This window comes from Oreochromis niloticus, linkage group LG18 (genome assembly GCF_001858045.2).
Source record: "Oreochromis niloticus isolate F11D_XX linkage group LG18, O_niloticus_UMD_NMBU, whole genome shotgun sequence".
In the NCBI taxonomy this organism is placed as follows: Eukaryota; Metazoa; Chordata; class Actinopteri; order Cichliformes; family Cichlidae; genus Oreochromis; species Oreochromis niloticus.
In genome coordinates, this window is record NC_031982.2 from 34,247,891 (window position 1) to 34,261,627 (window position 13,737).

Here is a 13,737-nt window from a genome sequence, read left to right on the forward strand (position 1 = left end):
AGTTTTATACAGCATTACATTGTTATCATTAATATTTGACTTTATATTGTAAGCAAAAGACTCTACAATAGTGCAAAGAAAACATAAAACCCCAAAAATCATATGAGCAACAGTTTATTGACAGCAGGAAGGAAAAACTCCCTTTTAACAGGAAGAAACCTCCGGCAGAACCAGGCTCAGGGAGGGGCGGGGCCATCTGATGGGGGTGAGGGGAGGAAGACGGGATAAAGACATGCTGTGGAAGAGAGACAGAGATTAATAACAGATATGATTCAATGCAGAGAGGTGTATTAACACATAGTGAGTGAGAAAGGTGAGTGGAAGGGAAAAACTCAATGCATCATGGGAATCCCCGGCAGCCTACGTCTATTGCAGCATAACTAAGGGAGGATTCAGGGTCACCTGGTCCAGCCCTAACTATATGCTTTAGCAAAAAGGAAAGTTTGAAGCCTAATCTTGAAAGTAGAGATAGTGTCTGTCTCCTGAATCCAAACTGGAAGCTGGTTCCACAGAAGAGGGGCCTGAAAACTGAAGGCTCTGCCTCCCATTCTACTTTTAAATACTCTAGGAACAACAAGTAAGCCTGCTGTGCAAGAGCGAAGTGCTCTAATAGGGTGATATGGTACTACAAGGTCATTAAGATATGATGGGGCCTGATTATTTAAGACCTTGTATGTGAGGAGCAGGATTTTGAGTTCTGGATTTAACAGGAAGCCAATGAAGGGAAGCCAAAACAGGAGAAATCTGCTCTCTCTTTCTAGTCCCTGTCAGGACTCTTGCTGCAGCATTTTGGATCAGCTGAAGGCTTTTCAGGGAGTTTTTAGGACATCCTGATAATAATGAATTACAGTAGTCCAGCCTGGAAGTAATAAATGCATGAACTAGTTTTTCAGCATCACTCTGAGACAGGATATTTCTAACTTTAGAGATGTTGCGCAAATGGAAGAAAGCAGTCTTACATATTTGTTTAATATGTGCGTTGAAGGACATGTCCTGGTCAAAAATGACTCCAAGGTTCCTCACAGTGTTACTGGAGGCCAAGGTAATGCCATCCAGAGTAAGGATCTGCTTAGATACCATATTTCTAAGATTTTCAGGGCCGAGTACAATAACCTCAGTTTTATCTGAATTAAGAAGCAGAAAGTTAGCGGCCATCCAGGTCTTTATGTCTTTAAGACATTCCTGCAGTTTAACTAATTGGTGTGTGTTACCTGGCTTCATGGATAGATAGAGCTGCGTGTCATCTGCATAGCAGTGAAAATGTATGCTATGTCTTCTAATGATGCTGCCTAAGGGAAGCATGTATAATGTAAACAGAATTTACTCACCTGCTCAGATGTGGTGCTGCGAGCCTCATCAAACTACAGTATCACACTTCTCTCCGGTCACTCCAGCTTTACACGCACACACACCTCTGTCATCACACTGTAGGGACACAGAGCCTACACACACACACACACACACACACACACACACACACACACACACACACACACACGTCTGACTGAAGTTCTGTTCAATCGTACATTTAAGCCCATTACTGTTCACAAATGAACAATAAACGGAGACATGAATCGGAGCTGAAGGCCACTCACAGCCTCCCACTGAGCGTGTTGTTCTTCTGCAGGCTGACGTGAAGCTGCAGGTTTCTCTGAAACACACAAATTCACCAGTGTCCTCACACCAGGGAGCACCACTCACCGACGGGGTTGCAGAGGCAGGGCAGGCAGCGGCTGGCGCCCGGGTTTCTGTAGTAGTTGTCGAGGCAACGCTCGCACTTGGGGCCGTCCGTGTTGTCGGCGCAGTTCCTGCAGTGCTCGCCGTGACCGGTGGCCTGGTACAGCTCGGCATCGAAGTAACACTCGGCACTTTTCCCGTTACACTCGCAGGCTGAGAGACCGACACAGAGTTTCACAATAAAAGACCCGAAACAGGTAACAGTGAAAAAGTTTAAGATGCACCAAAATCTCTTGTGATGCAGTAAAACCATCAGTGATGGGCGAATGTTAACGGATAAACATTTTGACTGCTAAATGTCTAACTGGTTAAACGTGACGAGTTAAACATGTGACAGGGTAAACGTGTGACGCCAGCGGCGTCGGCAGACTTACGCAGACGCTGCTGGCAGCCCGGCACCGAGCGGTTGTAGAAGTAATTCTCCTCACACATGCCGCACCGAGCTCCGACGAAGCCGGGCCGACACTCGCAGCGACCGTCCTCCTTACACTGACCTGACACGGAGCCCTCGGGGTCGCAATCGCAGGCTGCAGGAACAAAGACGAGGTTGTTGGTCCGTTAATCACAGCTCTCATACACACAGCACAGCCCGTCACCCTGAACGCTCCAAATTAAAGGATTCTTAAAGTTACAGGACTCGTATTCGTTTAACTCACAGACTCGAACTCTGCCCGCCTGATGTGATGGAAGACGACGTGGCTCAGAAACGCAAACTGTAGCCACGGCTGAATGAAGTCGAACTTTACAGTTTTGACTCAGACCTTATCTGCTCTAACGGTCTTCACTGAAACAGGTGCTGCAGCGTCCGCTCCGAGTGTGCAGAAATGCACACGAGCATTCTGCCTTTCAGTCCCAGTTTACTCTACACTAACAGACGCAGTGCTGTAACATTACAAACTGCTGTGTTTACCTTAAACAGGTATCAGGGTTAAGGAAGTTCTCAGAGGATCTATTCTTGGCCCGTACGATATGATATTACAACAGCGTGTTGGCAGGTTGGATGTGTGCAGGTGCAGAAACTAGATTTAAGCACTTCCTGGTGCACGATGCACCTCGTGTTGATGCAAAGCCCTAAAAAACTGATCATGTTCCACCTTTGAAAATAAATTTTTATGTCTTCATATTTCTGGTTCTAACAGACCTGAGCCGGTGCCTGCTGAGCTACGACTTCAACCAGAGGAGATCCACCAGGATCTATTCTGGGTCCTGTTCTGTTCACGTAACGCTAAAACGTCACAGCGATGGACTCGCTGCATTCGTCCAGCATAGATCTCAGATCTCAGCATCAGGCACAGACGACCATCCTAATACTAAAACTCAGTAATTCAAGCTCAGAAATGTCAGAGTGCAGGTGTGTTCTTCACATTGATTTGGTACTGGGGAGAGAACGAGACTCGCTTCAGGCAGCCAACGGCTGCTGCGGAGCGGCGTTCGAGTCCTGCAAACTGCGACATTATTGAGTTTCCTCACGTTTGCATCCCGACACGCTGAAGCCGAAGAAGTTGGTCTCGCAGCGCTCGCACCGAAGGCCGGCGACGCCCGGCTGACACTCGCACTGTCCCGTAACGATGTCACACTGGCCGTTGGTGGAGCCAATAGGATTGCAGTTGCACCTGTGGGGAAAAAAAGTAGAAGAAAATCATCTATGAGTAAACAACACAATGAAAAAAAAAAAAAAAAGCAGCCAATCAGCCCTGAGTATTAACGAACCCATCACTCAGCCCTCTGTGACGTGCTGACACCACCGTTACCTGTGTTGGTGTTGCAGGTCTTGCTGTGGCCGTTACAGTTGCACAGCTCACAGGAGCTGAAGGGTCCGAGCTCCGGCTGGGCGCGGCGGTATCCAACCGTGCACTGCTCACAGTGCTGACCCTGGTAACCTTGAGGACACGTGCATTGCTACACACTTCAGCTCATGTAATCATGACCCTTGACCTGACCCTGTTTCCTCCTGGGTCAAAGTTCAAGTTCTTCTTCACTGAAACGGGGTTTAATACTCCTGACGTGGGAGAACGTCTCCTCTTTGGACGGTTCACCCAAAAACAGCCAGAGTTCAGTTTGTCTCTGAGACGTCCAGCTTCTCTCTAACAAGCTGAACTAAAGGAGCTCGCGCCGTGCTGCCGACAGCTCCACTCAGCAGTGTCGTATCAAACCCACACAGGAACGCCACGACTCCGTCACCTCCGGCTGGACTGCAGGAGCTCTCTGTGGACGCTCGCTGTGAAGCGGCTGCCAGCTGCTCTGCTGTCAGCTCGGCCTCTCACCTGAAACCCAAAGGTGGCCGGGCTCTCTCTGTTACTGCCCCCAGGCCCCAGAATAATCTGCCCCCCCACATAAAACCAAACAGAGGACAATTTAAATCCGTCTTCAGTCCTGATTTATGTCCAGTTTTCTTCTGCTCCGTTTCCATTTTTCTATTTTTTCTATTGTTTTATACATGATTTCATTTTTTTAAATGTTTCTCACGTGGGGCAGCTCGGTGTGGCGACCCTGAAGAGGATAAGTGGAAGAGCATGGTTTCACATGATTGTGATTTCTGCTGTTTTTCACTCGAGTCGTGCTGTTGATGTGGGTTCTGCTGTTTCTGGAGACCTGGAATGTAAATATGCCTGCCTGAACTGGGTCACCTCCTGCTCTTTTAAACCTGCTACAGGAGACAAAGTGACTTCCCGACCGGCTGACGGCTGACAGCAGTCACCAAACAAGCTGGAAAACCGGCGAGTGACAGAGATACTCAAAGTGTTTGCTGTGAGAGAGCCGTGCACCCAGCAGCAGGTTAACCTGAGCCGATAACCTCCGCCGGGCCACGCTCGCGTCCCCGAGGTCAGCTGATGTTTGGCGTTTGTGGCGTACCTGCAGCCGGCCTCCGTCAGGCTGTGGTGTCCCGGCTGGCAGCGGTCACACTTCTCTCCGGTCACTCCAGGTTTACACGCACACATGCCTCGGTCATCACACTGAGGAGACACGGAGCCTGCGCACACACACACACACACACACACACACACACACACACGTTAACCTCCAACCACATGCAAACAATCAGCTGCATTAATGAGCCGTCGTAGTGCAGAGTGGGTGGAGCAGCTGGCTCACATTAGTCGGCGGTTTCCTGCTGCGCTCCGTTAAAAACTGCTGAAAACCACAAAGTCCATGCCTGCGGTTTCACATGTTTTCACTTCACTCAAACATTTACAAAATCACTAAACCTGATCTTTAAACCTTTTCACGCTTTTCTGCAATTTGTGTCTCGATTCTCTGCAAACGACTCGACAGATTTCCTGAAAAATCACAACAGAGAGAAAAGAAACTACTGCAAGGAGTCGACAGTCTTCTGTCAAGAAAGGGTAAAAAGAGCAAACAAGTGATTTCAACGTGCTGCAAAAACAACTGAAAAAAACATCCAGAACCATCACGGACAGAAACATTTACCAGACAAAAACAAACAAGGTTAAAAAAAGATAAAATAGAGAAATGAAAATAATCAGCAAAACACTCGAAACAGAACGCAAGAACATGTGCACATGCCAAATGATCACACTCACAGACACACACACGTCTGACTGAAGTTGTGTTCAAGTGTAAATGTAAATGTGAGCTCATCACTGTTCATTCATGGTGTGTTCAAATGTCCGTGGGAAACTCCACTCTCAAAATCGGGGCTGAAGGGCCAATCACAGCCTCCCACTGACAGTTTTGTTCTCTCACACAGGCTGACATGAAGCTCTCATGCACGCACGCACGCACCCGCCCACACTCACACCAGGGAGCACCACTCACCGACGGGGTTGCAGAGGCAGGGCAGGCAGCGGCTGGCGCCCGGGTCTCTGTAGTAGTTGTCGAGGCAACGCTCGCAGTTGGGGCCGTCCGTGTTGTCGGCGCAGTTCCTGCAGTGCCCGCCGTGACCGGTGGCCCGGTACAGCTCGGCATCGAAGTAACACTCAGCACTCTTCCCGTTACACTCGCAGGCTGAGAGACCGACACAGAGTTTCACAATAAAAGACCGAAACAGGAAACAGTGAAAAAGTTTAAGATGCACCAAAATCTCTTGTGATGCAGTAAAACCATCAGTGACGGGCGACCATGTGACGGGGCAAACGTGCGGCGGCAGACTTACGCAGACACTCGTTGGCGCTGTCGGCCGTCGCTCTCCTCCAGGGCCGGTCGTTAAAGAACGGTTGGCACTCTTGGCAGTCGTTGCCGGCGGTGTTGTGTTTGCAGTTACACACCAGCCGTCCTCCATCGTTCCTCACGCACTCGCTGGCGTGGCCGTTACACTTACACCTGAAAGCAGAGACGCACACCTGTCACACCTGGACCTGCGGAGGTTGCTGCTAACGCTCACACACCGTCATTAAAGCTTTGTTCACAGGACACCATGTGACACAGTGAATGGGTTTGTCCAACCATCAGAGGGAACAGCAGTGAATCTGAGGCTTTACCTTCCTCCCACCGCGAAGTCGGAGATGGCGTAGTAGTAGGACTTGAGGACTTTGGGGTCATTGAAGACCTCGTCTCCAAATGTGTTGAGCCGGTTCAGGGTCACTCTGATGTCGGTGGCTGTTACCCAATCCTGCAACAGACCCAACATGGACGCATCAGAGCAGCCAATCACAAAGCAAACAGGGTAGTATAATTAGTTGAATGCTGACAAGTGTTTTTAAGGACGGACTTTGACTTTTTCACGCCCCCTCAAAAATCAAATCTCTACTCAGGCTATTGCACATCAATCAGAGCCTCCCACTGGACGGCCTTAGAAAATGTGTTGTTTTCACAATAACTTTCTACCTTCAGTATCTTCAGCTTTCAGCCCTGAACTTTGTGCTTTTATTTGTTATTCCAGCATTTTCATCTCTCATGATTACAGGCGATATCCACATTAATTTGTTAGGAGTGAACAACAGAAATAACCTTCTGCTACAAACTGCAGAAACAAAATCAAATTTAGCCCCACTCAACCAACCAGGTCTCAGCTCTGAGTATCAGCATGATGGGATCAGAAACAAGCTGATAACTGTAAACAAACTTTAAAGGCTTCTAGAGCATGAAAAATCTCCATCAACAGCTTTGGATTCTGCATCGAATTAATTTTCTGTAAAGTCATTTTTTAAACACTTGCAAATACAATTTATGGAGAAAAGAAAGTGTCATTGGTTCTGTGCTTGCAGCAGGTGTACCATGGGTGTTACATCATTTCCCTGGGGATTAATAAAGTATTCTGATTCTGATTAAGGAACTGAGAGCCTGCTCCTCAGCGTGAGAGGGGAGGTCAACGTGAAACGCGGATCCTAAACACAAAGTCCAGATGAGAGGGGCCTCACGTCTCAGCTCAGGTCCGGTGGACCCGTGCTACAACTCGTGTGCAAGTGGTGTGCGGATCGATACTGAAATATCGATTCCTCTGATACCAGGATTTATGTTCTAGAATCGATTCTCATATTAAAATATCAATATTTCAGTAATTTAGGGTAGATTTGTAGTTTAGGCTACATTGGAAGGAACTACTTCCTCTTCCGCCTTTCATAGTCACGTGCGAAATACGGCTGTATAAATGTGTCCAGCCCCTGGCGTGCGCACTCACAACAATGGCTGAGCGTAAATGGAGTCATGTGCGGACGTGTTTTACCTCCACAAACAGCCGAGACGTGGTTTGCATACATGTGGCAAGAAAGTGAGGTGTTGTGGCAACACCACAAACCTCCTCAAACACCTCAGAGTAAATCATATCACAGAATATGACGAGCGTATGTTGAGGCGAACTGAAGAGGAGGACAGGGACAGGTGCTGCTGGGGGAGACGGACGTCTCTCACGGAGTCCGTTAGTGCTGCAGGCAGGCAAGGTGTTCAAATAGCGCACAACTTCAGGTTTTTTATTTCTATATGATAATTCTGTCACGGCTGGGGCAGCAGTCGTGTGGTGTAGTGAGAAAAGGATCCACAATGCAGGTACTGGCCGGGGTGCGAGTGAGTGTTTATTTGTAATGAAAGTGAAGTACAAAACAGGAAATAAGAACAGGGAGCAACTAAAGCCTAAACTGGGAAAACTAAACAAACCTGAAAACATGAGGACGTGCAGAGAAAGGAGAGCAGAGAGACGCGAGGAATACCAAAATACACAGAGTAAAGCAGACACACACTATAAATACACACGAGGTAATGAGGGACTGACACACAGGAGGGGAGCACAGCTGAACCTAATTCACAAGATGAGACACAGACCTACAAAGTAAAACAGGAAACTCACAGACTGTTTTACAACAAAACTCGGGGACACGCACAGAGCACAGAGGGAAGACAGAGGTAGGGATGATAAGACACGAGAGCCAAACCTAAAGAATTAATACAAAATCAGAATAAACCAGAAAACAATAACAATAAACTCAAAGCGCAGAGCCACTGCCCCAGGATCACGACAAATTCTGCATTGTGCAGATAAGAACAAGTAGTCTAATATCCTGTAATCATTATGAAGCTATAATTTGAGATACAATAAATAAAAAGTTTTTTGAACTCACCAAAGATCATGTTGATCCAATAAAATCTCATGCTCAGGTCAGACCTTCACTTGCTAAAAGACCATATGCTGTCCATGTCACGTTCCAGTTTTACGGCTGGTCTCTTCCTCTTTTTTAATAGTATGAAGTTGGGTTGAATGTTTGGGGGTTTTGGACTGTTCGGGTGAAACGAGACACAGGAAGGGTCACCTCGGGTTCAGACACTGCGAGGGTTTCTTTATGCCTCTGTGTGTGTTGTAGTTTTAGGTTGTCTATTAAGAATTCAATAGACAAACTACAACACACACACAACACAGGCTTTCCTGCCCTGCAGTATAACCTGCCCGGCCTCGCTGGCCTGAGCTGACGTCCACTGGGCCATTGACCTCTGGGCCAGCAACCCTCTCACGCACCAGGGAAAACTGCACTGCACACACTGAATTGAGGGGTGGAAGTATAGACCTGCCTCCTGCCTCCTCGCACTAGGAACACCTCAAGTTCAACCTCACTCAAGCTCACCAGAGAGGCAACGCTTCATGTATCACGAGCCAGTTCTGGGAGCCAGGGACCTCGATCCCCAACTGCTGTCCAATTCCTATATTTATGTGTAAAATATATTTATATAATATGCACACTTTCATTTCTAGTTCCCGAAAAATCGAATGTTTGCTTGTGCACCTGTGAGAAAACCCAATGGTGTCCAGTTTAAGTGCTTATTTTTCAGGCTGATTCAGATCACTCTTGAATCGCTCAGTCGAAATAAGAACTTCACTTGGGCCTCTATAAATGTACGAAAAGCAGAAGATACACAAGTTATTTAAAAAAAAATGGTTTAAGGTTCTCTTTAAAAAAAACTCCACTCACATGAGAAAACCTGAAAGAGCCAAAAGCAGAAAATTCACCTCACATTTCTGTTTTCATCACTTTTCTTCTCTTAAGCTGACGAAGCCTTTAAACATGGATATGGTATAATAAGGAAAAGCAGCCTCTCCAGGACTCACCTGGAGGACGGGGCAGTGGTCGAAGTTGTAGGCGCTGGGTCGTCCCTCCAGCGTGGAGAAGGCCACGTTTCCTCCGGTGAGCGGCGAGATGTTGCTGAACTCGTCGGTGCAGAGCGCCTGCTGCTCGTCCTGGCCGGTCCGGATGAAGCTGCGGTTCGCTTTCTGGTAGGTCTTCTCGCAGGAGCTGCTGTAGTACTGGTACGGCACCCAGGGGCTGCCCTCGCTGGTCCGCTTGTAGATGGCGAAGCTCTCCGGCCGGCTGGTGTGGAACTTGAGGCGGACGTAGGTGATGTCGAAGGCCTTACCTGCAGAGAGAGAGGAGATTAAAGAGGAGCTCCTGGAACAACAAACAAAGAAAACTATATCCTCCCCCCTGCATCACTTGCAGCATAATTCACTCCTTCTCACAGATTCCCAGCTAAACCCCTGACTCCAGTTCCACCTTAAAAAATAGAAAAACAATTAAAAAAGTTTTTTAAATGAAAGTCTGATGGTGTGTTATGAGAAAACTCATTATATAAAAGGAAAAGTGTGAGTAATTATAAGATGGAACACAGAGTTTAGTGTGTTCCTACAGGGCGGGTTAAGAGAATTTAAGGTGGAATGTTTCCTTGTATCTTACTTTAATGCAGGAGTCGATCTCACGAATCTATAGAACACCTGAGGGCAGAGCTCGTAACACTCTGCGCCTGCGCAAACCCCTGCCTTTAAGAAGCTGCTGTCAGGGTTTACTAGAAAAACTGTGTGAAACAAACCTTCGAACTCACATTTGTGATTTATTTAAAATTAAATAAACAAAGTTCAAACTGCGCCTCTTCTTTGGGTCCGTGACTTTTTCACACCAGAGCCGTGTTTATACATCTGAGCCCACATATGAGCGTGTCCGGTCTCACTCATTAGGCTCATCTTTAATGTCCATTATGAAAATGGCAGCTGTAAATATGCTATTTTGTGACTTTGAGGGGCCGTGGGTGACTGACTCATCCAGATGCGTAAACATGTGTGTCTGTGTTGGTTTGTGCAGCTGTTTCCAGCGGGGAGGAAAGAAAAGCTTAAATGTGGAGTTTATTAAAGGGGGTTCGGAGCGGCGGTGAGCGCGAGAGGCGTTCGGGGTCTTACCGAGGTGCAGGGTGAGGTTGATGGAGTTCGGGTACTGAATCCCCGCCAGCATGGTCTGGCTCTGCCACCAGGTAGTGTCCTGCTGGTTGTTGTAGTCGGTCAGGTACGCGGCGCCGTGGTGGTTCCGCGGGTCCCGGGCGTTACAGATGTGGCACGACTTGGTGACCCCGGTGGCGCCGGTCTGCACGCAGTATTCCTCGGGCGGAGAGCCGCAGGTGTTGGTGGCCACCACCGTCACGTTGAAGGCGGCGTTGACGAACTCGGGCATGCAGCGCTGCGGCCGGCCCCGCTCGTCCGAGCACTCGTCCATGGCAGCGCGCACGCACAGCGCCGCCGCCCAGCTCAGAGCCACCAGAGCCCGGATCACACTCGGCATTTTCCCGTCACGAACTCTCCTTCAGCTTTCTGTCCGCGGCTCGTGTCCGGCTGCGCCGTGTGCGCGTCTGCAGCAAACTGCAGCAGGAAAACGCAAGAGTCCAAACTTCCAGACTACACCCACCGGGCAGCTCCGAGGACCTCCACCACTTTAGTCATAAACCGACAGAAAAGTCTGTCGAGACACTTTTTCATTTGCTGAAGTCCTGCAGGTGTCAATAAAAACATTAGCCTAATTCACCAAACAGATTTATTTAAGATGAACTTTAAAATATAACAAGAGCCAACATTTCGACTTTCAGGGACAAATGTTTTTTGAAGAACTCCATGATCTTATTTCTGTTTGATGTTGAAACCTTCACGGACGGAGGCACAAGTGGGAATTTGTTCATTTCTGGTGACATTTATGCTCCAGTTTTGTGATTTTTTTTTTTCTGCACCAGTTTCTCGATGGTTTCAGATTTTACATAAAACATATAAGTTAGACCCTTTTAGAATTTAACTGTTTAGTTCATTTTAATGAAATTTCTCATCCTTTGAGACTGTGTCATAAAGTCAGTTTCTGAGTCCTCAATGATTCTGTTCATTTAGTCTGAAATGGAATAAAAAGAGGTTTACTGAAATGATTCCAAGTCATGATTGTTCATCCATCCATGCTTTCAGCCGTTATCAAGGATGGTTTGGTTGGATTTTAGTCAAACTGTATGAGCGTCACATGGAAACACCTTGTGTTGTGTGTCTGTCCACGGGGGCCCACAAGCTCTCCTACTGTCAGTCCCAAGCCCAATTAAATGGGGAGCTCTGTGTCAGGAAGTCCATCCAGTGTTACATTTTTGTCAAATCAAACATGTGAATCATAAAGAATGACATTTCCAGACCGAGCGGGTCGGGGCTGCCTCTGGTGCTGTTGGCCAACAGACTGCCAGTGGAAATTCAATTCAATTCAATTCAATTTTATTTATACAGCGCCAAATCACAACAGAAGTCGCCTCAAGGCGCTTTATATTGTACAGTAGATACAGAGAAAAACCCAACAATCATATGACCCCCTATGAACAAGCACTTTGGCGACAGTGGGAAGGAAAAACTCTCTTTTAACAGGAAGAAACCTCCAGCAGAACCAGGCTCAGGGAGGGGCGGGGCCATCTGCTGCAACCGGTTGGGGTGAAAGAAGGAAAACAGGATAAAGACATGCTGTGGAAGAGAGACAGAGATTAATAACAAGTATGATTCAGTGCAGTGAGGTCTATTAACACATAGTGAGTGAGAAAGGTGACTGGAAAGGAAAAACTCAATGCATCATGGGAATCCCCGGCAGCCTACGTCTATTGCAGCATAACTAAGGGAGGATTCAGGGTCACCTGGTCCAGCCCTAACTATATGCTTTAGCAAAAAGGAAAGTTTGAAGCCTAATCTTGAAAGTAGAGATAGTGTCTGTCTCCCGAATCCAAACTAGAAGCTGGTTCCACAGAAGAGGGGCCTGAAAACTGAAGGCTCTGCCTCCCATTCTACTTTTAAATACTCTAGGAACAACAAGTAAGCCTGCAGTGCGAGAGCGAAGTGCTCTAATAGGGTGATATGGTACTACAAGGTCATTAAGATAAGATGGGGCCTGATTATTTAAGACCTTGTATGTGAGGAGCAGGATTTTGAATTCAATTCTGGATTTAACAGGAAGCCAATGAAGGGAAGCCAAAACAGGAGAAATCTGCTCTCTCTTCCTAGTCCCTGTCAGGACTCTTGCTGCAGCATTTTGGATTAGCTGAAGACTTTTCAGGGAGTTTTTAGGACATCCTGATAATAAAGAATTACAGTAGTCCAGCCTGGAAGTAATAAATGCATGAACTAGTTTTTCAGCGTCACTCTGAGACAGGATATTTCTAATTTTAGAGATGTTGCGCAAATGGAAGAAAGCAGTCTTACATATTTGTTTAATATGTGCATTGAAGGACATGTCCTGGTCACAAATGACTCCAAGGTTCCTCACAGCGTTACTGGAGGCCAAGGTAATGCCATCCAGAGTAAGAATCTGCTTAGATACCATATTTCTAAGAGTTTCAGGGCCGAGTACAATAACCTCAGTTTGATCTGAATTAAGAAGCAGAAAGTTAGCGGCCATCCAGGTCTTTATGTCTTTAAGACATTCCTGCAGTTTAACTAATTGGTGTGTGTTACCTGGCTTCATGGACAGATAGAGCTGCGTGTCATCTGCATAGCAGTGAAAATTTATGCTATGTCTTCTAATGATGCTGCCTAAGGGAAGCATGTATAATGTAAACTGTGCTAAGAGCAGAGGGGGAAGGCATGTTAGGAGTCACGGAGAGACACGGGATTGGAGGTAAGAGTAGGAGCTCTAAATGTAAGGACCATGACTGGAAAAGGGAAAAAGCTCTTCCTTAACTGGCTGATATGGTGGAGACAAACAAGGTAGTATAGTGTGTGTGTAGGAAACCAGGTGGAAGGGAAGCAAGGCCAGGATGATCAAAGATCAATGGTCAGCAAAGACAAAGTGGGAAAGTCAGCAGGAGTCATGGCCAAAAGTTTTGAGAATGACACAAATATTAGTTTTCACAAAGTTTGCTGCTTCAGTTTTTACGATCAGATGAATCAATCAGCAAAGTCTTTTCCATAAAAATGAACTTAATCCCAAAAAACCTATTTCCACTGCATTTCATGGCTGTGATTAAAAGGACCTGCTGAGATCATTTCAATAATTTTCTCGTTAACTCAGGTGAGAATGTTGACGAGCACAAGGTTGGAGATCATTATGTCATGTTGATTGAGTTAAGCTGGGCATACACTGTGCATTTTTTTTCCAATTGCGTTATTCAGCTCCTGCTCAAACTGTACGATTGAATCACAGGGGTTAGACGTTCGTAGGTCACGATGCTCTGATGCGACCTGAGTGCTCACAGTGTGTCCATAACATGAAGCTCTCGCTCCCTCTCTGTCTTTTACTCACACAGACACACACAACCAGCTGCAATTATTTGTGACCGGTTGAGATAATTTTG

The 13,737-nt window shown here is 46.9% G+C and overlaps 1 protein-coding gene and 2 long non-coding RNA genes across 3 annotated transcripts in view; 1 reads left to right on the top strand and 2 right to left on the bottom strand.

Moving 5' to 3' along the window:
• lamc1 (laminin, gamma 1) overlaps positions 1-10,876 on the bottom strand; it is a 66,851-nt gene extending 55,975 nt beyond the window's left edge. The window contains exon 1 of the mRNA XM_003458942.5: positions 10,701-10,876. Within this exon, the coding sequence (XP_003458990.1) occupies positions 10,701-10,724 (24 nt within the window). The 5' untranslated portion in view covers positions 10,725-10,876. The remainder of the gene's footprint in view (positions 1-10,700) is intronic.
• On the bottom strand, positions 6,231-8,647 carry LOC112842829 (uncharacterized). The gene is made up of 2 exons (XR_003214845.1): positions 8,250-8,647; positions 6,231-6,307 (listed from the first exon to the last, which is right to left on the bottom strand). It is a non-coding gene; the product is annotated as an uncharacterized LOC112842829 (long non-coding RNA).
• On the top strand, positions 7,993-9,526 carry LOC112842838 (uncharacterized). The gene is made up of 2 exons (XR_003214862.1): positions 7,993-8,034; positions 9,168-9,526. It is a non-coding gene; the product is annotated as an uncharacterized LOC112842838 (long non-coding RNA).
• Positions 10,877-13,737: the final 2,861 nt, after the last annotated feature.